Source organism: Convolutriloba macropyga, chromosome 10 (assembly GCF_964194025.1).
Source record: "Convolutriloba macropyga chromosome 10, txConMacr16.3, whole genome shotgun sequence".
NCBI lineage: Eukaryota > Metazoa > Xenacoelomorpha > Acoela > Convolutidae > Convolutriloba > Convolutriloba macropyga.
The window spans coordinates 29,672,002-29,698,886 of record NC_134477.1 but is presented as its reverse complement, the minus strand read 5'-3'; the positions used below and the strand labels follow the sequence as shown (position 1 = coordinate 29,698,886).

Genomic DNA, 26,885 nt, shown 5'->3' with positions numbered 1-26,885 from the left:
GCGTCACCTTGCAAGTAAATATCAGACCATAATGTTTTTCTATAATGCCTTTGGAATATTCGATGTTGAAGGGTCCAAAGATATCTACACCAGAATTAGCAAAGGGGAAATGTGTTTCTCCTGTTGGAAAACGAAAACTGGGTAATGGTGCCATAATTGGTCGAATGTTTTTCGTGTCAACGCGTCAACGTAAGAAACAATGAGATCTTACGCTTGTTAACGCTTTCCGAAGGTCAATCACATGGTAACATTGTTGAATGAATGCTTTTGTGGGTTCTGTGGACTGGTGAATACATATTTGATGGGCATGTTCCAAGTACAAACGAACAATTTTGTCCTTGGCGTGCAAAAATATTGGACATTTTTCTAAATACTGCAACCGACCACAAAATCTGAGTAATCCGTTTTCATCCAACAACGGATTTAGGCATCGTATTTTGCACTTAGAATCTAGCTTGATTCCACGTTGTAAGGAATTAAAGGCCGAATGGAAAAAAACTGTCCTGAGATAATTTCAGCAGATAATTTCTTGATAACTGAATGTCTTCAGTTGTCTATTAGTGATTGTTCGTTCGCATTTTCTTTGCGCGATTAATTAGGTTGAACACTGTTGCAACTGTCAGAAGAAATTTGATCCATGTTGAGAACTTAGTCGGATCGACTATAGATTTAAATGTCTTGGGACTTCTCGTGACTGCCGCACATGTTGCGCGTGGTTTGTTTATCTCATTCCAGGCCGATTCGTTTTCGCAAAGAAATTGGGGTGGATCGAACCATTTCTGCTGAATTTGTTTGTCTCAAGACCGCGAGTTCCGTGATCAGCGGGATTGAGATAAGTTGAAATGAGATGCCATTGCTGGGGTAAAGAAATTTTATGAATTTCTTGCACTCTGTTTGAAACAAAAACGTTTTGTTTCTTATTTGAGGCTATCCAGTCCAAAACTACTTGACTCTCGGACCAGAAGAAAATTTGGTCGAACGTCAGTGTCATTTCTCTTTGGATCAGTTGTGGAAGGCGCACTCTTATAACAGCCGCTTCTAGTTCCATTTTTGGCACGCCTATATGTTCAATGGGAGCGACTTTGCACTTTCCAATGAGAAAAGAGGCTTGTTGAAGACCAGTTTGGCTAATTGTGGTACGGAGGTAAGAAACGACTGCCATAGCTGCAATTGAGGCATCCACAAAAATGTGAAGTTGGCTGGCTGGGTTTTTTCTCAAATTGTGAACAGTTCTTGATATGCGATTTTCTGGTATGGCAAAGTAGCTGTTAAGAACTTTCTGGAGAGAATTCTGTAGTTCCAATGGTATCAATCCATCTTATTTCTTTCCAAGTTTCCAAATCTGCTGCAGAATCATTTTAAACCTAATTGTCAGAGGACACAACAAGCCGAGAAGATCAAAGATTGAGGATACCAAACTGAATAGTTTCTTTGTGTCACTGCTGCATCTTTAGGAAACTGTTCTAGGGGAAACATGACAAAATCGTCAGTTGTTACGCTCCATTTTTGACCGAGGACTCTCATGATCCCTTTTGATTTGTCTTTGTCATTGTCTGCTATTTCAGCGAGAATCTCTGGTGTGTTTAAAACAAATTTTGTCAACCTGAAGCCGGGTGTTTTCAGGCAGTCTTTATTCTGTGAAATGGCATTTTTGTTGGCATAGCTATCCGCTATTGTTGGCATAGACTGGATTTAGTCATCCATATAAAAGTGGTGCATAGTGGCATTCAAGTCTGCTGGATACTGAAATTTTTGTCTTCAGCACATCTGTGAAGACATAAAAGGCGCAAAACGGTGAGCATGTAGCACCGAAGATTAACCTAGTAATCTGGAATTGTCGAATGTTGTTGTCTATCATCCAAAGAAAGCGAAATGCAGACTGGTCTTCTTGTCTGACGGCAATTTGCATAATATCCCTTCGATGTCTGAAAGGACAGCGAACGGATGTTCTCTGAATCTCAACGAAATTCCAACTAAGTTATTCAACAAATCAGGACCAGTTAGAAGGTTTGAGTTCAGTGATTCACCACAAAATTTTGATGCTGCATTTGCAACTCTTCTCACTTTTCCGGGTTTGTTTGGATTAGTGACTGGATGATGAGGTAAGTGCCATATTGACTCTGGAGGTGGTGCTTGCTTTTCGACTGGCTTGACAAAATTTTTATCCAAATCCGTTTGGAGTGTCTGGTTGTTCTTTTGATTGAGAACGGGATCGTTTTGTAGTCGTTTTTGTAGACTTTTTAGTTGACTGACTGCTGAAAAATAGTAATTCTGGAGTTTCTTTACAGGTTTCCAAGGAAAGTCAATCTGATATCTTTCACCGTTGGGACAGGTTGAGTTTTCCATTGTTTGCTCTGCTAATTGGTCTAGTGAGCTGTCTTCATTTTGTCGGGTAATGTACCTTCATCTTCTCTTTTACAGAATCTTTGAACCAGTTCGTCCAATGGTTCTTCTTTAATGTCTTTCCGGCGGACATGGTAAACGAATGGTTGGCGCTGGGGCATGTTTGCGTTCCTTGTTTTCCGAGATAGCTCGTTTTCTCCAGCGAGAGCCCAACCAAGCTTTGTTTTGACGCCGAATGGACGCTTTTTGCTACCTTAGTTTACATCGACTGGATATGTGAAGGCAAACGTATTGACACCAAGAAAGACTCCTATTGCACCGATGGCTATGTCAGGGAAACAAATGTGACTAAGTTCCTTGAAGGTGTCGCTTATTTGATTGAGTTCAAGGACGTTAGCGGGTGATACATTGAGACATGGCGTGACATATGCTCTTGCAATGCTGAATTGCTGATTGAGTTTGTCAAAAGGCATTTCATGTTCAGTGTTTAGGCACTGCATAATTTTTGATGGCTCAAAAAGCTCAAGGGAAGCTCGAGGGAAGCTCAAGAAAGCTAATAGCTTTATCCAGCAGGAAGGTGAACTGGCTTCCGGGGTCGGTCAAGGCGTAGGTATCAAACACTTTACTTCCGTTTACAAATAAAACTGGTAGTATTTGTAGTTGTTCATACCATTCAAAGGAGGAATTGTATATCGGTTGATACTGAAGTTTTGGGTCGGATTTGAAGCATTCAAATGGGCGCGATGAATATTTTGTTGTTGTGATTGCTGTTTACTAAAAAGCGATTGACCATATCTTGTGTGATGGCTCTTTTTACTGCTGACAGTGTCACTACTTTGTTTTGATTTTGTTGATGAAAGGATGGCTGTGTTTGACGGCTTGCTAGATTTGGTGTCGGCTGATTGGAATTGCTTGTCGAGAAAATAGCGGTGGGCCGCTTAACTTGTTTTGAAGGATCATGCAAAGTTGTGTGGTGAAATCCTTCACACGTTTGGCATCGTTTCGTGGACGGACATGACTGCCTAAAATGTTTGTTGCTTAAAACAGTTCGAGCAAAGATTGTTCTTGCTCACAATTTCATACCTTTGGTCTGGCAAACATTTCTGTTATTCAGGGCATGTAGCGAGTATGTGACTTCCTTTGCATTTCTTGCAATATTTGTTTGACTGATTAGCATCTTTACGCGGATGAAACGCTGGATGACCATGCTGGTTTGCAGGGCAGCTTGAGTGCAATGAATTTTGTTTCCAATTGTTTGGTAAATTATTAGAAAAATGAATCATCGCATTGCTGTTCCTATTATCATTGTTGTTGTTAATTCTGCTAATGTTAATATTGTTTTGGCCAAAAGTGTTCAAATTATTAAACGGCATATGAACATTTTCTCTGTTGATTTTGTCGTATAGTTGGGCCTGTACTTCAGGCCACTTTTGGAATTCAGAGAGTGTTGGTTGATTACCAATTGATGTGATTATATGTTCTGTCTATTTTATCGAAATGTTATGTGCAATTTTTTTTGCCTTTTTCATCAAATTTGAGCTTTTACAAGTCAGCTTTGAAACCTAAATAGTCAACAGCTTGCACTAACCGTTTGAGAAAAAAAGCAAAAGATACAAACTTCTGTTTGTTGTAATCATTGTTCGGGCGCCTGGCTTCCAATTGATTGATGAAAGCATTCACAACAATGCTAGGGTCCCCAAAGGGATTCATAAGCTCTTTCAGTGCAATTGGGTAGTAAACAGGGTCACACGAATATGCTTGAATTTTTTCCTTGGCTTTTCCTACGACCGAGTTTTGCAGGTATGTTATACGTTGTGTATCCGTAAGACTGATATTATTATGGTGGACAAGGTTGAAATAATAGTTTATTGACTCATGGTATTTCAATGGATTTCCATTGAAATTTGGAATTGTTATAGGAGGAAGTTTAATGGAACTCTTATTTGTGGTTTGTAAATTGAAATTGTGTTCAAACGGGATTCTTTCTGTTTGTATTTCAGTTCGTGGCTGAAACGGGTGGCTTACGTGACAGGACCAAATTTGAAACTGATTCGAGTTTCCCGAAACGTTTGGTTGGCTAACTTGTTGATCAATTGGAGGAACGATGGCCGTTTGGTAGTTTGAAGATGGATTTTCCGAAGTAGTTGGAAAAAGAAGTGGTTGTGACGGTGTACAACTAATGAGGGTGGTACCAGTGTCGCTGAATGTTGTATTTGATAGGAAATGACTCCTATCGTTTGGCTCTTGTGTTCGAAATAAGTTGTCCAACTGAACTACAGTTGGATATTGTTCGTTTCGATATTGTTGGGAATTGTTTGGTTGCACTACCGTATGCAAGGTCATTTGTGTTACCAATCTCTCACTGTTCTAATTTTGATTGGTTGGAAAAATTAACAAAGTGTTGTTTGAAACTTTTAAGCAGTTGAAAACTGGTTATTGTCAAATTGCAAAGGAATCTGACTACAGTTTTCAAAAGTTTGTGGATTGGGAACGGTGATATTTGTCATTGTATTTTTCCTTTTTCATGATGACATTGAACTTGAAGCTTTTGATCATTTTCTCTGAATGCATTTGAAGTTTCGTTTGTTTTGTTTTTGTCTGCTGAGCTGTTATGTTGGGGTGTGTTTTGAAAATCAATAGCAAAACATTGCATAATTTGACCTTCTGTTTCGCTATTTAAGGGAATAAAGGATAAATTTTTCGGTCTAACTGCGGCACCTGTTTTTTTATTCAATGGAGTATTAGGTGTTGCGATCAATTTTGAATTAGGGAACTGTTGCAACTCTCCTATTGATGAGTGAATCAGTTCCCGCTGATTATCTTTAGATTCAACAGGAAATAAGGACGCAGTTTGTTTCAAAGGAATGGGCGGTTTTTGTATTGAAAGAAAATGGTTGAAATTGTTCTCTTGTTCTCTGGGAACAACGTTGTCTTCTGGAGGTTGAGGATTACTCAAGACAAATCTGTCTGTCAGCTCTGGATATTTGAGTGCATGCTGGTGTTGGGGCTGCTAATTACGACATTGATTGATTTATGTGTTCAACTGTCGTAAAAATTTTTCCTGATTCTTCAGCCATTTCTCTAGTATCCTGAGATAAATGTCGGTTATTCTGAAGGAATTTAGAGAACAGATTGGTTTACGTTCTCCTTGCGGAAGGCAAAACGATGGTTTCGCCGGTCTTGGGAGCACTGGAGGGGAGACATCGCTGGCAGGGTTCTTTACTGTCATGTCGTTTTCTACTGAGTTTTGGGAAACGGGTGTCAATCGCTGCAACCTGAGGACTGCGAGACGCAGCTGATGTTATCGCGTGCTCGAGTTGATGATTTGCTCAATTGACCATCATCGTCGAGACTGTTGACTTCTAGTTCCAACTTCTCCAGACGAGAGATCAAATCCGATTGACGTTTTCTGACTGAATTTATGCTACTAGAGCTTATTTTTTCCATCATGCTGCTGTCGAGGTTCGTCTTTAGCTCTTCAACGCTCTCCTTGATTTTGTTGATCAACAAGGAAAGAGTGCGGAAGCATTTCCTCTGCTCAACGGATGTCTGTAACAGGTCAAGCTGAATTTTCATGTTGAGTTCAGTCAATGAATTTGTTCATTGCATATTGCAATTTCTGGCTGTTTTCTTTTGTCATCTTGATGAACCGGCTGTAGTCAACTCGTAATTGTTCTGTCGTTTGTGAAGTAAAGGTAAAAAACGGCTCAAAATTTACGGAGCGACGACTTTGTTGGTAAATTGAAAATCTCCTATGTTTATGTAGGCTAATCAGCCTAGCTGTTTTCGTTCAAAAGTAGCGACGCAACTTTTCACGAAAACAAGAGTCCTGAATGTGCTTTTTTTGTGGTGCTTAATCTAGCTAAATTTTTGCTTAAAAAAGAAAAAAACAAAGCGTTCGCGCGTGTGTACCGTTGATTTGTTGAACAGGACCAAATAATTGTTTTCATTTTTTTACATATATGACTTCGCGACGATTCTCTTGTAAGTTTTAGTTCTCCTTTAGTCACAATCAAGATACCAGAAAAGTTTTTACTGAACTGTTTTCCTTTTTTTGTTGGTGGAGTCTTAGGAACAAATAAAACCTAAAAACAAAGAAACTAAATCTATATTGATACTTCTGCAAAATAAGTTGAGTTTTTTTTTAGAATTTAAAATGTTGTGCGACCAGGCAACGTAGAGAAAACTGGTTTCTTAAATGCTGGGTCTTGTTTGAAGCTCTTTTCCAAGAAATACTGTTTCGCGATTCTTATGAAGTTAGCGACAACTGCTACCATTAAACCGCTTGCATTTGTTTCTGGATATTATCTGCCGCCTATGAATATCTCATCTTTACTTTGGTGACTACTGCGACCCAAAGCAAAAACATTCATCTTCAATTGGTGACTACTGAGACCAAAGGGGAAAAAGGGACTTCTTTCGGCAACTTCTGAGACCGCGGACAAAAAACAAGAGACGTTTGAGTTTTCCAACTTAAAGGGATTATATGCGTGAGCGAACTTTGAGTGCAGAATTATTCGACAGCTTTTGATTTCTTTGTTTCTGAGAAAAAGAAAATAGATCCTATCTTCTCTATTTTATTTTTCTTGAGAATGTTTTTTCAGTGTATACTACCCCATTAACCAGATGCGCGGATAGTATTCATAAAATGAAAACAAAATAGGTGTAAATGTCGGATTTTCTTAGGTTCTTAGGAATACATACTACCTCATTAACTAGGCTCGCGGCTAGTAGTATGCAATTAAGATCAAAGAAAACACAAACCTCTTTGTAGGTTTTTTTTGTAAGAAGCTTTTCAGGAATTTTCTGTCTGTTCTTTTCGGTTTTGCAGAATGACTATATAATTTCTCAGCTTGCTTGGTTTATTAAATAGCTCTTTTTGAAACTTGATTGATATTTTTAACAAGATGTTAAAAAAACGTTAGAAAAAACGTTTTTTGGTCTTTATATAACAGAAAAGCAATTTTGCCACTTTTCTGTTGCTTCTTTGCAGTTTTGCAAAGGGATGAACTAAATTTCAGCTTGTTTTCAAACTAACAGAAGGGGATTTTTCGAACGCTTTTTTGTTATCCACTGGAAACTTCCAATAAACTTTAGAAAAATGTTTTTCAAATTTTTTAAATAAAAAAAGCAACTTTGCATATTTCAAGTTGCCTCTTTACAAACTTGTATATTCAATCAATTATAACTTAGGCTTATGTTCTTGCAAAATAAGCCGATTGATTCAATAGTTTTTCGGTATCTATTAAAAATTTTGAAAAAAATACGTTAGAAAACCGTATTGTTTTTCAATTTTGTAAGTTGAAAGAGCAATTTTGACAATATTAAGTTGTCTCTTTACTAAAATGCAAAATCGGTAAACTGCATTTGAAAATTGTTTTCTCACAAACCCAGTGGGCCCAATCGACAGGTTCCAGTGCAACTATTAAATGTATTATTCAAAACGTTAGTAAAACGTTTCTTGAATTTTTTCAGTCAAAGATGCATTTTTTGTCAAAATTGAGTTGCCTCATTAAAAAATTGCAAAATCGATAAACTGATTTTGAAGCTTCTTTTCCAACCAACACAGGGGGCTAATCAATGGTTTTTTGTATTTATTAAATAGTTTTCCATTAAACGTCAGAAAAACGTTTTTGATTTTTTGTAGTCAAAGAAGCAACTTATGCCAAAATTGAGTTGCCTCTTTACGAAATTGGAATATCGATATGAGGCTTCTTTTCCAACAAACCCAGGGGGTCTAATCAATGAGTTTTTTGGATATATTAAAAAGTTTTCATTAAAACGTTAGAAAAACGTTTTTTTTATTTTTGGAACTCAAGAAAGCACTTCTGCGTTTTTCACTTCTGCGCAAACTCGGAAAACTGTTTTTGAGTTTTTCCGATGCAAAAAACGCTATATTGTTTTTTCGTGCAATTTGTTTTTTTTTCGTTAATCGCTCACATGTAGCTTCTTACGGCTATTTCATTCATAAACCATCAACAAAAGCCCGTTGGGGGTTAATTTTTGTGTGTTTGATTTTTTTTGTCGCAAAAAATTCAGGTTTTTTTGAATACGTCTAACCAGGGAAAGGACTTCTGAGGTGACGTCTGGAACCTCGGGCGATCATCTCTTGGTGACGTCTGTAACCAAAAAAATGTCAGGCCTTCTTGGTCGGGTGACGTCTGAAATCCCTTAAAAAAAATTCTTCGTCTTTGGTTGGCTCGTCTGCAATAAAAAAACTCTGCTGGGGTGACGTCGTAGTCTTGGATATTAGTCTTGGGGTGTGCTCATGCCCCCTCTTTGTTTCAAAAAAAATTAGATCAAATTCAGAAGGCTTTATGTCCTTATCAAGGCGGATGGTCGCGAACAATTATGTTTTAAAACATATTTCTAGTCTAATCATTTGTTAAAAGAGCACGTCTAAGTTTCACGTTGTTGGACAAAAGAGTCAAAGTTTTTGTTGCAATTTTGGCGGTTTATTTGAATCATCTTGAAAGTTGCAATAACATTGGCAACAATACGTGCTCTGTCGGGCGGAGGGGGGGTTGGCGCTTAACGTACTGGCGCAAACGCAGCACATGCAATTCTGCATTCATTTTACAAATATCTACGTGGTATAAAAATAAAATCCACTGGAGCGATATGAAACGCCATGGTCTAGATAGAATAGATCCAGGATCTTTTCCGTCTATGTCCCGAGATCCAATGATCGTTTTGGTTCCACAAGTTTTTACAGAATCAATTTTGTCAACTCTGTCTGTGCGTTCAAAATGGGCTATTTCGAAACTTTCGAGCGTTCAAAAGAGCCCAATTCCAGACTATGGTGCACTCAAAAATGCCTATTTCCAGACTTTTGTTCCTTTATAGTTGCCTAAGTCTAGACTATCATGCGTTGAAAATTGCTTGTCCAGAACTGTGTGCGCTCAAAATGATCTGTTTCCACACTAAAGTGCGTTCAAAATCTTTTATATCCAAATTTTTGTGTTATCGTGTGTTCAGAACCAAGTTATGGTAAATAAACCATAATGTGGGGTTTTTAACTTCATGAGGGGGCTATAATGGGAAAGACCCGTACTTTGAATCGAGCACCTGAAACATTTAAGGTGCCGGAAAAATTGCAAGGCCAGCGATTAAATTGCCAGAAGTTCCTATACATAGCCAGAAGTTGATTGTCATGAAAGTTCAATTTTTTTTTCAAAATTTTGACTTAGCATCTCGAAACAGCAAGTGGTTCCCGATGAATGACAGTTGTTCTCAGTGGCTTCAAGTAGCCACGGAACCAACTGTACAAAGCGATCTCAATGTCGCAAAATCACATGAAAATATATGCGGGCTCACATGAAAAATAAAGTTCTTTTACGTGAAAATTACATGAAAACTTTTTTGATTATCTTTCTATTGTGTGCATATCCAACTGCACCGGGCCTAATTCGACCTAATTAAGTTTTGCCGGGAAATCTTCAATGCTCATACACAAAAAACAAAGGTAAGAAAACAGATCTTTTGCAATCTAGGGTTGTGTTACCTGGGTGCAACACTTAAACTGGACTAAGCGTTCATAGAAATTATCAATTTCATATTCTTTCAATCAATGACTTTCCAAGTGAGCAAAAAATAGCTGCTTTTGAAATAATAATGTTATAAGAATGCTAATTTTCCTCATAGGCTCAATCACACAAAAATACTGTGAAAATGGTTTAAAAAAGTGTAAAAAATAGCGTAAAATCGCGTAAAATTTGTGTCATCACACCAGAAAAAACAGATTTAGAGTGTTGCATTTTCTGGAGGAGAAATGAACTGGGTAATTGTGGGGTAGTATAATCCGACTACTGGTAAATAACTCATGTTGTTTAAAGGGAGGCGTTGACGATGAAGATGATAACACCATTCCCAGTACACAAAGGTCGCGAAAAAATTACTTACTTTTGTCTGTGCCTGGTCCGAATTTGAATGTGAATGTGGTCTCCACTTTCGACATCTCCTCGTCTGATTCAGGTTCGTAGAGCTTTCCCTCACTGCGTGAAACATTCCAAACTTGAGTCATCGCTATTCTCCGTTGATGATCAAAAAGTTCTTCCCCGTTCAAATTTCATACGAAATTATAGGCTCTCCTCTCCCACTATGATAAGTTTACCAGGGCTCTGGCTATATGATATATTCGCACAAAATTTTGGTCTTTTTGTCATTATACATTTATTAAATAGTTTTGTATTGAATGATGATCGGACTTCAGGACCACATCCCAAAATTCCCAAAATGAACAAATCAGGTGCAAAATGCTTACTCTACATTTGGCATCGAGAAATGAGATGGTTGGTAGCAATTGTCATGCGTATCGCTGTCCCAAAATTGATTGAAATGATTGGGGGGTTTAAGCACTGCTTGTGGATAAAAAATTCTTGTATAGATACCAGTTTACTAAAGAAGGCATTGCCGTTCGTTGAAAACATTGAGTTCTATTTTGCTCATAATATTCCAAATAGTTTTGAGGAACCCATATCCAATACCAAATTCGAATATGTGAATTTACATTTTGTATTTTCTGACAATGGCAAGAACCTTAGAGAACCCAGTGTACAACTTTATCGGTCACTTAACTTCAAGGCAAAGTGCTTAGTTTGAAAAAATGAATTTAGACTTAAAGGAGTGGAACTTTATAATCTTTCAAACTAAGAAATATAACTTTTGACACTTGAATCAAACTGCTCTAAATAATGGACACATTCGCTATCAGAGACGGAGACGTTTGGTTTATTTCAACTCCTGTATATTTTAAAGGAAACGTTTTTCACTAATCTGCAAAATTGCAACCTTAACTCCAATTTGAAATGAAAGTATACGCTTTCGTACTTTTTGGTTATGAACGTTAGAACAAAACTTTAGTTTTCGTGTCAGTGTACTGAGCTTCTCGAGCGATTAAGATAATGTTGGTAGTGAGAGGGATTCAATACTTAATGAAAACACTAATTCCTACGGACCCGGGCCGAAGATTTCCTCCTAAAATAACAGTGATAAGAGTGTAAAGAGTGTAAAAATAAAAAAAACACACCCCTATTTCCCCGCCTAACTAACGGTGGAAGAGTTAACTATAAAAGTGTTAGTTTAAAAAACAAAAATGAAAGGAGTTAGTGAGTCTTAATCCCCTCATCTTCCCTCTCTCGAACATAATACTTTCACCAGGTGAGTTAACCCTCGCGCCAACTGAGAATAGCCTCATACGTTTCAATTTCAGTTATAACAGTAATTGTGTAGGAGTAATTATTATCAGTCCGCCCTAAAGTACACTCTTAATGTGGACTTTTACATTCTTAAGAGATATAGAGCTAGGACTACTTACTTCTGCACGAATTGTTTTACCTAGTTCTGTTTGACCAACCGAATCAAGAAACCTCTGAAGTTAAAATACAATTGTAACGATGGTGAGGAGATACAACAACGAAGTTAAGAGTATACAAATGGTGTTTCTAACCAATAGACTGAATAGGTAAAGTCGAACAAGCTCTATTTAAAAGAGCATAGAGTCTTCTGACTCTGTGAACGGTGGAAATTGGGAGAATGCACCTTCTGTGATTTTATCTGCTGAATCCATTCAGGAAAAAGAGGTTTGCTCAAAACGTCTAATGCAGCTGAAATTTTGTTGAATGTGTTGGTCCTGTCGAGCGAAGTAGGGTGTAGTAGTATATGTTTCGTCAGCGAGTGATCCAGATCCCATTGGTTGTGAGTTCAGTAAGGTTGCCAGTGACAGAGTTTTATGGCCAGTGATTTGTTGTCCTGTTACAATTCCAGTTATTTCCCGCTTTCATCTACTGATGTTTTGTTCCCTTCTGAGTGGAGTGGTGTTGTCTGGGTCCTTTTCCAGTGGTACAAAGAGATTTCGGATCTTCTCCGACTGTGCCTCAGCCCCCTCCCGCCCGCTTAGTGGATGCATTTTATTTACGCAGCCCTGGATCACGTGCCATATTTTTACATAGTGATTTACCATGTAAAGGCAGGTGCTGGTTAACGAGGGATGCACAACGAACTAAGCGGCCACAAACGAAAAAGATTCAAGATTTCAAATCATCTCTTTTTGGTGCGGTGTGTTCCGATCAGATCTACCAGCTTATTTTCTGGTTACCAACCTATTTAGCTACTCTGAGCTTTTTATACCCTATTAAGCTTTTTTTCTCTGTAAAGTTAATTCCTTCTTTCTAAGTTTTGACCACAGAAAAAAAGAAGGAAATTGTTCCTAATTCTTTATTGAAGAGTTAATGAGTATGCTTAAGAGAAGGAATAAGAAAGTAGTACATACGAGGCGATTGATTGTTTACTTTTTTAAAATTGGATATAAAAACCAAACTGAATGTAAGAAAGTTTCTCTTTATGATAAATACTGTAGGGAGCTGTGTCGTATGTAAAAATGGTGTTTATGTAGTCAATTGCGCGATCCATCAGTACAGAGAAATAATCGGGAGTGTGCCAGAAACGATCAAAAATTATGTGTAAAATGAGGATTTAGGGGAAGTGCACAACATATACTGGTAGATTCCAATCTCGATCTTCCTCAATATATTGGTTCTGCTGCAAGGCACTGCTGTGGATTTGAGATCAATTTCAGGTGAGGTTCCGATGTATTTAATTTTTTCCGGAAAATGTATACCATGTTAGGTACTGAAATGGAGAAGATTAGTGAACTGAGTTTTAGGGAAAATTTGGTCCTGTTGCTCGATGATAAGTCCTTAGCGCAGTGGTGAAGGTCTATGCAGAGCTAGTCTTGAACAGGACAGTGAGCCTCATTTTGGACATTATGTAGCGGAGACGGAGGTGGCTGTTGACGAAATAATTTTGGGGAGTTGACGTCTGTGGCTTCCGGGCTACCGATTGTCCGTATTGCATAATTATGGATGGAGATTCTCAAGTTAAATATCACCGTTGACGGGGAGTTGACGTCGTTTTGAGGCTTTGGTGTAGTTATCATGGGCTATTATACATTGAATTCATCAAGATAGAGTTGACCATCTGTGTAGGTGGAGTTGCATGCGTTGGTTTTTGAATCTGAAGAGACATGCCAAAGCGTCTTGAAGTGGATAATTTTGAGACAAACATGTCATTAGAGGTGCGTTCCATTTAATATTTCCAGGAATCATCAACAGTGGCAGCAATGACCCTTATGACAGGCATAAAAATTGGGGCATTTGGAGCGACTGTGGAGAATTGGGATCACTTCGTATGAGTAGAGGAATATACACTCGTTTCTTACGAGGAAGATGATGACCATGTTGCTGGTGAAGGTAGAGGTTTCACCTTTCATGTACTACACCAAGGAAACTGACTGAGGCTGTGAAGTAGTGGAGAGCGCCAATTTTTCCGTCTCACTGCTCAATGACTCACTGCTCTAAGGGATCAAAGGGCAGCGGCTCCAGAGGTATTCTCCATCGTAAATCCCGTATGAGAAGATCGAACGTTGTAGGTTCGAATTTGAGGGGGGCTTAAAGAGTTCACCGTATTTTTTTTTAGTTTTGGTCAGTTTATGGTTGTTTATATGCGCCGTAAGCCGCTTAGAGAAAACCTATTTTTTGAGAAAATGCCAAAGAGACCAGAAATGATTATCCATGTGAAACTGACAAAGTGACATAATTAGCCGCGCACATTTTTCAAATTATATGTGTCGAGTACACCTCTAAATAATCCAGAGACATTTTAAATTATTAAACACAGTACTTGCGATGACTATTCTTCTGTTACATACCAATGAGGGGTCTTATTTCAATAAATTCCGTTGATGAGATCCCGTCGATCAAGGCGGCGTAGGGTGAATTCTTTAACATTTATAAATAATTCGTTAAAGTAATTTGTGTGCTGTTTCAGTTTTTGCAATTTCTTTGCTTGTAATTGAGCTTGCCCAGGTGTTTTTGCTACAAAAAATTTGTATAATGACTCATCATCTACTTAATTAGTTTTCATTTTTGTCTATTGAGTTTGTCCGTTCACTATGACTAAGTTTTCAATCTTGTTTATTTGACTAAAACGGCGTTGTCCATTTTTGGATGTGAAAACTTTAACATTGTGTCGCGCCTTAATTAGATAGGGCCTGAAATGGTATGATTTATTGTCTTCGGCGTGGAGCGTTTTTGGCTCAAGTTTATCAGCTTTACGTGGCAATCTAATAGGCCAAGGGGAAAATTTTGAGTTGATTGATCAGCAAATAGTACATTATTTTGGAACGAAAAAGAGATACGTTCGAAACCTTTTGTACATATAGACGTGAAGAAAAATTGTTGAGCTTTTGAGTGTGATTAAAGAATTTTTTGTTGGTAATAATTTTACCCAACTGTTGGAAAGTTTTAACTTTTGTGCTAAAAAATTATAATCAGTCGTTTTTGATCTCATTGGTTCAATTCTAACAGTTCAAGATAAATTACATAATTGATTTCAGCGTCTGAGGAACATTTGGATGTACTGCGCTAAAACAGTTCTGATCTCTGCGAAGTTCGTACTTTTCGCGTTAACGATATACGTTTTTACGGTATAACATAATCATTTTAACTATGGGCTTTAGTGTAAGCAGATACCGAACGTGGTATTTTGTGTATGTTGTGGTGAATGTCGTGAAACTCTATAAAGTTTGCTGTTGCAGAGTGAAAACCTCCATGATTTGTATAAAAATATTTTAGCATTAGGTGGCATACCGATGTTTGTCATCGATACTTTTATGAAGTTTCTTAATTACTTCTTATCGAGACAAAGCCGATGCGTAAGATAAACGGTCTTCAAAGCAACTTGTGCCAATGTGGACATTATGTTGATTTCCTGCGTTGATTATTTATGAGAATTCAACAATTTACATGTTTTTAAATTTAACCTTTCGGGTCTGTGTTCTACCTACGTTCCAAAAACGACACTGATCATTAGGTTCAAAATTAACGTTTTCTTGATTTCGTGATTGTGGGACAGCACCCTCTTTCAATATCGGACTTGGTGCAAGTATCTTAATATTAAACATTTTTGGATTTTAAATAAGAGTAAATGTGGTGTTTGTTAGTTGTAGCGAACATCGAAGTGTATGGACGAAAAGATATTCATAGCGCGTATTATTACGGGGACAATTTTTGCCTTTACTGTCTGCTGCTTTTGCAATGCATTTATGATTGGAGAGATTATACTTGAAATTTCAGTCTTAGAAAACAGATAGGTTGATCAGTAAATTTTGAGAGAGTAATGAATGAGTAGAGATGTTTTTCTGCAGGTTGCAATTATTTATTTAAGAGTCCAAATGACGACCTTTCATAGTTGATTGCTCGAATGGTCCGCCATGTGGACACGTCGGCGCTTATGTGACAGGGATACGCTAGGATTTGTATTGTTAGGAACGCTTGCGGCCGTTGTTGTGAAAACATAGCCTGTGCAGTATTTGCACACATCTTAAAACAATAAATACGATATTGAATACTTGAGGTACCAGAAGAATCTTTAGATTTAAATGTGGTGTACGCACTTGGATTGTTGCGAAGGGATACTCTTGGCGGGAGGAAATTATGTTGAGATCTGTATGAGCAGAGGGAATTATCCCGAACAAATCATCTAACGTGTAATCTTTCCTATCGCAGGAGAAAATTATGCGAAGATATCTTTCAATTGAATTGGAGCCTTTCATTCAAGTTTAAGGCTTCTTAAAAGTACTTTAAATCATATGAGGCCAGAAGAACATCTAGGTGTAGTGTATAGACTTAATCTCTGAATAGTAGTTGTGTGATTTTTGATGTCGCTTGGCTCGGAAATATCGGTAGATGAAAGAGTGAAATTTTTTCGCTATGACAATTTCTGATATAAAAACCCACTTTCAACTGTATTCGGAGTAGAAAGTGTTATCAACGTCAAAGCACTTTTTGTGAACTTGGATGCGTTTAGTTTTGATGTTTGTAGCAAACATAGTTTCTGCTGTTCAAGATTGTGCTTGATTTGACAGAGGTTGAATACGCAATATGCTGCGTTATGCAAGTGATAAAATATGAGTATTGATTAGGCTGAGCTTGAAGATCAGAAACTTGCCGCTGTGAGCAATTCAAGTCTGTTTATGAAAGTTGATACTGTGGTCTTTTAAATTGAATTGCATTACCGATGAACTGTGCTGTGACAGTTCTTAAAGTTAGAAAGGAGCTTGAGAGAATGCGATAGTAAGATGAAAATCTGTTGCACAGAAAAATGAAAATTTGTTATCTCAAATCTCGTTATTTGTGTGATAGAGCCATTTCTTATCTTTTCAAAACTCTTTTCGGAGGTAGATTTGTAATGCTGCTTAGATAACAGTTTGAAAAAGCCGGTTGTATTTACCTGGTGTGGTTAGATTGAGTTGGATTTTTTAATATTATTCCACTGGATATGATTGTGTAAGGAGGAAAGGGGTGAAGAGGAACGGGCAGTTCGTTACCCATTGACGAGAAGTAAACTTTTTTATTTTTGCTGTTTTGATTGAGGTATTTTTGATACCAGGTGTGCTTAGATTGAGGTGTTATTTTGTATGTCATTCCACTGAATATGATTGTGTAAGGAGGGAAGGGATGAAGGAAAAGGGGCAGTTCGTTACCCCATTCACGAGAATCAAACTTTTGTTTTTTTGCTGTTTTGGTATTTCGGTTATATTTATTGTGTTAAGCTTAAATTTAATCAGCTGAAGCTGGCTAAATTTTTTTCGGCGAAAGTGAATTTTCATACTTTGTAAGTTTCGAATATAGTGTTTTAGGTGTATTTAGTAGATCATTGTTTTTAACCGAAATATTAGTTGGCGGTATGAATATTCCTACCGTTTGTCTGCGTAGGCGTGTATCTCGGCTATGCTGCTCTACCGAGCTTGTACAGAATGGTCTAGACCAGTTCTCTACAGATTGTGAAAAATTGTTTGTTATTCTGAAGGTGTCTGCGGCTTGTCTAAAGCAAACGAGATTGAGCTCAGTTTTGAAACCTTTGCTTTATATGGTTTTTTCTTTGGGAGAGCCATATCCGACGAATATTTTTCACAATTTGTTCTTGGATGAACATTTGAAGATATTCTAACTTGAGGAGTTTTTTATACATAGAGATGGTCTGTTTTTCAGTGGTTAGGCTGTCCCAAATCTACAATCTACATGAATATGGACATCTTTCTGTTAACTGAGTGCATTGAAAAAACTAGAGGCAAAATTTCACTTTCGCTTTCGGGATGGGTGACATAGATGGTCAGTATGTGTGCAATCTGAGGGAGAGGTAAATGGTCAGTTTCAATGTTTATACATTTTCCAATTTCATCTGTTGTGGACGACAGATGAAACATTATAGGACTGCTAGACTTAATACAAAAGACAAGTTCACAAGAGTATAACTCCATAACAGTGCGTGTTTGCGAAATAAATTCTTTTACTTTCCTCGACGAATTTTTTTACCGCGTGTCTAAATTTGTATGAAAAAATTCTGTTGAATTGTCTAAGGCTGTTTTCAACTAGGCCATTTGATCGCTAAGCGAATGACATGAAAAAGTCAAAATCTCCTTTAAAATTTTTGTTTTCACTGTCAGTAACAAGAATATCAAGAATAACAAAGTTCGCAGTGCAATGATTGCATAGCAGACTTAGTGCATTAATGGCATCATTTCCAGTCGAAGGTTTCAATACTACATAATGTGAGAATGCTCCTATAAAATACTTAAAAATTAGAGATGGCGTCTGTTATGGGCACTATAGATCCTTTTGTGTATTTTGATATACAGTGACTGAGAAATGGGGAAACCTTTAGAAATGGTATAAATGGTATATAAGAGATTTGGCATAACTTTTTTTGTTTCTCAACCTAAGAAATCCTGTTTTCTCCCGGCCTGAATGACCTGAGATGTTATGTGAGTATGCTTTATGAAAAGCAGCTAGAAGTAGTTAAAATGGCAAACAGATTTTCAAAATTTTGTTTATTGTCAAAATAAAAAACTCGGTTTGTTTCGTTTATGGTTGTGAAAACTACGGATGTATTGTGGTGATCCTTTATCCGCTCGGACTGGGGTTGTTCGGGTATCTGGGCATCTTTAAAACAAAATTTGTTGTCTGAACAGAGGGTCTTGTTGTTGTATGTCCAATGAGAATGTTTCGACTGTTTCGAAGTCTTCTGGTAAGCAATAATTGTAATTTTGTGGTCTACTTGTTGAAAGATCATCCGCTGCTGTAAACGAGAATTTAATGGCGTTTAATAATGCTTTATTGTCTAATGTAAGGACTTTTTATTTATTGGTTATTTTTTTTCGTGTTTAAGGTGATATCTCTTTGTTGTATGATTGGGTACACTTCGGGTTCTGAATTGTGATTTGTTGGTTATGAAATCATTTAATTCTTTTATTCGATCGGTTATGATTTAGTAATTATTCTTTGTAGAATAATGGTAAAATTAGATTGCCTTCGAGCTGTACCTCAAAAAAATTTTTTTCTATTTTAATTCCAACAAGAAAGTGTGGTGATTCGTGTTGGTGTTGTGAATGAACAGTTGTACTTTTAAAGTATTCTATTGATACTGAGTAGTTTCGTGGTAGGGGGAGCGTTTTGGTTCTTCATCATAAGTAATTTTTTAGGTTCTGGTATTTCTATTGTTATTAGTCGATGTTGACCTTGAGCAGCGGAAATTAGTGACCGACTAAATAAGAAATCTGAAAAAAAGAAGTTTTCTTTCCTCTCTCTCCCCAATATGTAATCTTGGATATTTCAAAAAAAGTTTGTCGGTCGATTTGTTTTTTTCGTGTTTGAACAGAAAAATGATTGGTTATGGTCAGGGGAGGATAATAGGGTGTTCTGACACTTATATGAGACAATCGGACGCGGGGAGTTCAAAAACGCTGCTGCGGATTCTCAGTGTATGACTAAAAGACTAACTTCTGCTGTTGAGAATAGACAAGAGTTGACTGAGATAAATTTTGTTTTCTCTAATAAAAGGGCTAATAGTGTGTCGTCTGTAATTTCTTTTTTTGACCTTATCAAAGCGTTTTCTAGTTTTGGGTTCCATTTCAAATCAACCGAACCTATTAGTTTAAGTTAAGACGGTCTGCGAATGATTTTTAATCTTAAACCGTGTTTTGGAGCAAAGTGAAGGCAATTTTGGATTTCTTTGTTGGGGCGGTCGGCGGGCAGGAGAAAACATCGATTTTTGATTTAAGAGTACATATTGTTGTTTCTAATTTGAGGTCCGAAGAACTTTTTTTGAAAAGAAAAAAACTCTGAATCTATTTTGAGATTTTTGTTTTGGAGAAATTGGTGATATTCAGTGAGTATTAACAGAATATCAAAATATTAGCAGAGTATTAACAGAATATTAAAATATAGTCTAATATTATAACAACGCTGCTTTTTGCAGGTTAGCGGATCAAATGTGCTGCTCGTTAATGATGAGAAAAGGATGGTTCAAATGAAATGCCGTATAAAATGTATTTCATTCAAAATTGTTGTTCTGCAACAACAAAATTGTAAAAAATTGTCATGGTTTGTACAAAATGGTCTAGACCGGTCCTCCACAGGTTGTGAAAATATGTTTTTTATTCTGAAGGTGTCTGTGGCCGGTCTAAAGTAAACGAAATTGAGCTCTGTTTTGGAACCTTTGCTTTATATTGTGTTCTCCTTAGAAGAACCATATCCGACGAAACTTTTCATTTTGTTTTTGGGTGAAAATTCGAAGATTTTCTAACTTATAGAGTTTTTTATGAGAAGAGATTATCTATTTTTCAGTGGTTGGGCTGTCCTAAGTCTACATAATACATGAATATGGACTCCAATTTAGACATTTGCGTTCAATGAGAAAACAAGAGGTTTCGCGTTTGCAATTCTTCAATTCGGGATGGGTGACATAGATGGTCAGTATGTGTGCGATCTAGGAGAGAAGTAAATGGTGAGTTTTACTGTCGGTACATTTTATCATTTCATCTGTTGGGGACCACAGATGAAACTGTATAGGACTGCTAGACCTAATACAGAAGGCGATTTCATAAGTGTATAACTCCATAACATTGCATGTTTGTGAGTTATTTTATTTTCCTCGACTGATTTTTGTCTAAATTAGCACGTAAAAATGTTGTTCAATTGTCTATGGCTGTTTTCAACAAGGTCATTTGACTGCGAAGCGAACGAAAGATGGCCTTGCTTTAAAGTGTGCAATATATGTGAGTGTGCAAACCTTATGTGAGTGTGCATTATGAAAAGCAGCTAGAAGTAGTGACAAAACACAGATTTTTTGACATTTTGTTTCTTGTTGAAAATGAAAAATTTAGATTGTTTCATTTATGGTTGTGAAATCCAGGGAAGTATTGTAATGAACATTTATCCGCGCGGATTGGGGTCGTTGGGATAACTGGGAATTTTTTTGCGTTTTCCACAATATTTGTTGTGTAAATGCATTGTCTTGTTGTTGTGTGTCCAACAAGAATGTTAAGGAGCCATCTGGGAAGCATTAATTCCGTTCTCTAAAACAGGGGCTTATATTGTGTGGTCTGTGATTTTTTTGTTGACCTTATCAAACTTTATATAGTTCTGGGTTCAAATCAACCGTTTCAACCTAATCCATTTCAAATCTACCGAACCTTTAAATTAGAGGTAAGACGGTCTGGAAATGACTTGAAAGTTAAAATGTTGTTTTGAAGCATGGTGAAGGGAATTTTGAATTTATTTTAGTGCGGTGTTTGACGATCAGAAGAAAGCATCAATTTTTAAATTCAGAGTGTAGATATTGGTGTTCCTAATTTGATGTACGAAAAGTTTAGCTTATTCTGAAAAGAAAAACTTTACTCTGGAGCTGCTTTGAGATTTTCGTTTTGGAGAAATTGTTGATTTTCTGTGAGTATTGATAACAATGAGACATTGAGCCTGTTCTATCGCTTTGAATGAACAAATAGTCTGTTATTGTAACTAGGCTGTTTTTTGCGGATTAGTGGTTCAAAAATGCTGCCCATAGATAATCAGAAAAGGCTGGTTAAGTTGAAATACCGTATAAAGTGTGTTGCAACCAAAATTATTGTCCGACAGAAAACAATTGTTAATTATTGTCATGGTTTGTCAAGGGTTATTTGATTTTATGCGCTATTCATGTGGGCTTTTGAAAAAACTGAACGTTCAATGTGATTAGGAATAGGTTGTATTGGTTCTATGGGCCAACTACATTTTGTTGCATCAATCTTTTTGTTTAAATGACTAGTATCAAGAACTATTCTAAGAGATTCCTTTTTGTGTATAATTTTTACTGGGTTTAAAATGTAAAAATGTATCTTCTCTAGTCAGAGAGACACAGCTTATTTGTGTCAAAATGAGTGAGCCTGTCCAATAAAGGTTGTAATCTTTCTAGCAATTGTATAAGTGTCTGTGTAAGTCCTTGTTCTTTAAAAATTGCGTTTGCTTTGAATGGGAAATTTAATACTACTATATTTTTCCTCGTTAAATTTGGAAGCCTCATATGATTTCCAAAAATGAGGGAGTGAATGTGCTAGATTATCAACCTGTGTCTGATTTAGCTTCGTGCGCTCACAGTTGAATTTTTAGAGAAAATTCTCTTTGGTTTTATTAAACGAAGAAATGTCGTATCGTATGTAAAAAGCTTTTTGTACTGCTACCACATTTTCTTGTTGCCATTTAAGACGCTATACCACATATAGCGTCTTAAATGGTTTTTAGGGCAAAGATAGTTCACAGAAAAAAAGGGTCAATAAACTCTGTGTGAGTTTGCTGACGCAACATTTTTTTGTATTGCTGTTATTAGGTGCTATATACTGTTCACTTTTGAGAGTTGAAGGATCATTCAGTGGAATTCGTTTTAGCATTTGTATAAGAAGTTGTTAGGTAATTTGATACTGTTTTTGTCAATTATTGAAAAAGAAATTCGTATATTAGAACAATTGTAGTACCTTAAGTACACAATAGAGGTCCGTATGAATAATGGTTCGTACACTCGAAGGAGGTAATTGAGTATATTAGAAAACAATGATCTATAGGTTGAAAATACAAAATAGGTACAACAATTTCTGGGAAATTGCAAGAATAAAATGGCGCAATCGACGTTCGGAAAAAAGCATCACTTTTTTCAATGACTTGAAAGTTAAAATGTTGTTTTGAAGCATGGTGAAGGGAACTTTGAATTTATTTTAGTGCGGCGGTCGACGATCAGAAGAAAGCATCAATTTTTAAATTAAGAGTGTAGATATTGGTGGTCCTAATTGATGTCTGAAAAGTTCAACTTATTTTGAAATGAAAAAATTACTCTGGCGCTGCTTTGAGATTTTTGTTTTGCAGAAATTGGTGATATTATGTGAGCATTGGAACATTGAGTCTGTTTTATAGTATTGAATTAAAATATAGTCTAATATTATAACAACGCGGCTTTTTCCGGATTTGCAGTTCAAAAATGCTGCTCATAAATGATGAGAAAAGACTGATTCAAATGAAATGCCGTATAAAATGTTTCAACCAAAATTGCTGTCCAGCAACCACAAAATTGTTAAACAATGTCAGGGTTTGTACAAAATGGTCTAGACCGGTCCTCCACAGGTTGTGAAAATATGTTTTTTTATTCTGAAGGTGTCTGTGGCCGGTCTAAAGTAAACGAAATTGAGCTCTGTTTTGGAACCTTTGCTTTATATTGTGTTCTCCTTAGAAGAACCATATCCGACGAAACTTTTCATTTTGTTTTTGGGTGAAAATTCGAAGATTTTCTAACTTATAGAGTTTTTTATAAGAAGAGATTATCTATTTTTCAGTGGTTGGGCTGTCCTAAGTCTACATAATACATGAATACGGACTCCTATTTAGACATCTGCGATCAATGAGAAAAAAAGAGGTTTCACGTTTGCAATTCTTCAATTCGGGATGGTTGGCATAGATGGTCAGTATGTGTGCGATCTTGGAGAGAGGTAAACGGTGAGTTTCAGTGTCGGTACATTTTTCAATTTCATCTGTTGTGGACAATAGATGAAACATTATACGACTGCTAGACTTATTACCAAAGGTAACTTCATAAGTGTATAACTCCATAACTGTGCGTGATTGTGAGCTAAGTTATTTTACTTTCCTCGACTATCTTTCTTATTTAGTACGTAATATTTTTGTTTAATTGTCTATGGCTGTTTTCAACTACGCCATTTGACCCCGAAGCGTTTCTTATTTAGTACGTAATATTTTTGTTTAATTGTCTATGGCTGTTTTCAACTACGCCATTTGACCCCGAAGCAAATGACATGCGTGGTTTAAATTTTACCTTATATGTAGAACAGAAAAAGGCAGTATCTCCATTAAAATTTTTATTTTCACTATCAGTAACAAGAATATCAAGAATAACGAACTTCGCGGCGCTATGATCTAATAAAAGATGTAGTGCAATAAGTGCATGACTTTCAGGTTAAGGGTTTAATACTGCATCAAATGAGAATGCTTCTTCAATTACCTATATATAAGAGATGTCGTCTGATATGGGCACTGTTGGTCCTTTTGTGTACTTCGATATACCGTGACTGAAAAATGGAAAAACTTCTAGGAATGGTTTCTCTGGGGCCATTGAGAGATTTGGCATTTTTAAAAAGTTTTTAAACTTTATACATCCTTTATAAGGATGGCTACCCTTTTTGAAGTTTGGAAATATTATTCCTCTAAGATGCTTGCATATGTCTTCTCCAGGCCTGGATGGCCTGAGATGTTATGTGAGTGTGCTTTAGGAAAAGCAGCTACAAATAGTGACAATGGTAAACAGATTTTTTAACATTTTGTTGCTTGTTGAAAATAAAAATTTTAGATTGTTTCATTTATGGTTGGGAAAACCACTGAGGTAATGTAGTGAACCTTTATCCGCGAGGACTGGGGTTGTTGGGGGTAACTAGGATTTTTTTAATATATTTTCCAAAATATTTGTTGTCTAGATTAAGCAATAATTGTAATTTTGTGGTCTACTTGTTGAGAAATCATCCGCTGCTGTAAACGAGAATTTAATGGCGTTGAATACTTCTGTATTGTCTAATGTAAGGACTTTTCAATTATTGATTAATTTTTTATCATGTTTAATGTGATAACTGTTTGTTGTATGATTGAGTACACTTCGCGTGGTGAAGGGTGAATTCTGGGCTATGAATTTTTTTATTTCTGTAAGTTTTTGATATGTAATGATTTAATAAGTATTCTTGGTAGGATGTTGGTAAAAAAAGATTGCCTTCAAGCTATACATTAAAACAATTATTTTGTATTTTAAGTCAAAAAGGAAAGGGGGGTGATTCGTGTTGTGAATGTAGTTGTACTGATAAAATATTCTCCTGATACTGAGTAGTTTTATGGTAGGAGGAGCGTTTTGGTTTCTCATCATGAGCAATTTTATAGGTTCTGGTATTTCTATTGTTTATAGTCGATGTTGATGTTGAGCATTAGAAGTTAGTGATCGGCTAAAAAACCTGGAAGACCTGGGAGACGTTTTTTCCTTTCTCTCTCCCCAATTTGTATATTTGGGATTTTCATAAGAATTAGTTGAAACTTGTAAACACTCTCATTCGGTTTCTTGTTTTCTGCGAACAGAAAAAGAATTGCTGATGGTAAGTGGAAAGGATAATAGGTTGTTGTAAACCTTGTATACGAAAAAAAAACTGCGCATTCTCAGTGGGTGGTTAAAACATTAACTTCTGCAGTTGAGAAAAGACAGTTGGATGAGATAAATTCCGTTTTCTCTAAAACAAGGGCCTATATTGTGTGGCCTGTGAGTTCGTTTTTGACTTTATCAAAGTTTTTGTAGTTCTGGGTTCAAATCAACCGTTTAAAATCAATCTATTTCAAATAAACCGAACCTAAGTTGGAGGTAAGGCGGTCTGGGAATGACTTGTAAGTTAAAATGGTGTTTTGAAGCATAGTGAAGGGAATTTGGGATTTATTTTGTTGGGGCGGTCGACGATCAGAAGCATCAATTTTTTAAATTAGGAGAGTAGATATTGGTGTTTCTAATTTGATGTCCTAAATGTTTAGCTTATTATGAAAAGAAAAATTTTACTCTGGAGCTGCTTTGAAATTTTCGTTTTGGAGAAATTGGTGATTTTCTGTGAGTTTTCACAACAATGAGACACTGAGTCTGTCTGTTTTATCGTATTGAATGAAATTATAGTCTATTAAGGTAACTACGCTGTTTTTTGCGGATTAGTGTTTCGAAAATGCTGCTCAAAAAAATTGAGAAAAAACTGGTTCAACTGAAATGCCGTAAAAAAAATGTTACAACCGATTGTTGTTCGGCGAAAAAAAATTGATTCACAATGTCATGGTTTGTCAAGCATTATTTGGATATATGCGCTATTCATGCCGGCTAATGAAAAACTGAACGTTTAATGTGATTAGGAGTAAGTTGTAACGGTTCTATGGTCCAACCACATTTTTTGCGTCATTTTTTGCATTTAGTTGACGAGTATCAAGAACTATTTTAAGAGACTCTCCTTTGTAGAGAACTTTTACTGCGTTTATAAAAGTATTTTCTGTGATCGCAGAGACAATGTTTTTTGGTTGAATGAAAAATTTAATACTACTATTTTTTTCAACGTTAAATATGGAAGGGCACAGCGTTTATAAAATTTGAGGAGTAGTTGTGCTAGATTATCGACCTGTGTCTGGTTTAGTAGCTTCGTGAGATCACAGTTGAATCTTTTAAGAAAATTATCTTCTGTTTCAGAGAACGAAAAAATGTTGCATCGTATTTGAAAAGCTTTTCGTGCTGCTACCAGATCTTTTTATGGATGCTTTTCAAAGTTGGGGAAGTATAGTTTCTAAAAGAGCTTTGGGCAAAAATAGTTTACAAAAAAATTTTGTCAACAAACTCTGTGAATTTGCTTACGCGACATTTTGTTGTATTAATAATTGAATAATTGCTATATATTGTTCACTTTTGAGTGTTAAAGGGTCATTTAGTGGATTCTGCTATAGTATTTGTAAATTAAGTTAGTGGGGTTTTCGATACTGTTTATGTCTATTATTGAAAAAGAAGTTCGTATATTAGAACAAATGTAATAACTGAAGTATACAATTGAGGTCCGTATGAAAAGTAGTTCGTATAGTCGAAAGAGGCAGGTGAGTATGTTAGAATTCAATTATCAAGAGGTCGAAAATATAAAATAGGTTCACCAATGATTGGGAAACTGCGAGAAAAAATGATGGTGGCTTTGTTGAGGTTTCTTAAAGTTTTACATTTTTCTGTTTCATATTTTCGTTTCATTACTAGTTTATGATTTGTCTATTTTATTGCATCTATATACTTTTCTATAAATGATTTCCCACGAATATTATATTTTCCTTTTGACAAAACGGAAAATTAAAGTCAATGGTTTGATAGTATGTTTTGCATTATCTGCATTTCACAATTCAAGAACGTATTGTCGCTCGTTAAAATTGCTTAGTCGTATTTTGCTCAAAATTTTGCGAACTGCATTGAGAAACAGTTTTACAAATAATTTCTGACCATGGAACCTACTTAGAAACTATGTCTGACAACGGTAGAGTTGTTAGTGTGAGCGCATAAAGAAATGGTTAAAAATGTAAGGGGAGGGCTCCAATGTGAGAAATTTTGAGGAATTATCCACCTGACCAAAATTGCGA

The 26,885-nt window shown here is 36.3% G+C and overlaps 2 protein-coding genes across 2 annotated transcripts in view; one reads left to right on the top strand and one right to left on the bottom strand.

The window, feature by feature from the left end:
* The window catches only part of LOC142348425 (GTP-binding protein 1-like), a 447,324-nt gene that overhangs the window by 188,387 nt on the left and 232,052 nt on the right, over positions 1-26,885 (top strand). The window lies entirely within an intron of this gene.
* LOC142348422 (uncharacterized) overlaps positions 1-26,885 on the bottom strand; it is a 41,299-nt gene that overhangs the window by 2,379 nt on the left and 12,035 nt on the right. The window contains exon 2 of the mRNA XM_075399781.1: positions 10,246-10,337. Within this exon, the coding sequence (XP_075255896.1) occupies positions 10,246-10,337 (92 nt within the window). The remainder of the gene's footprint in view (positions 1-10,245; positions 10,338-26,885) is intronic.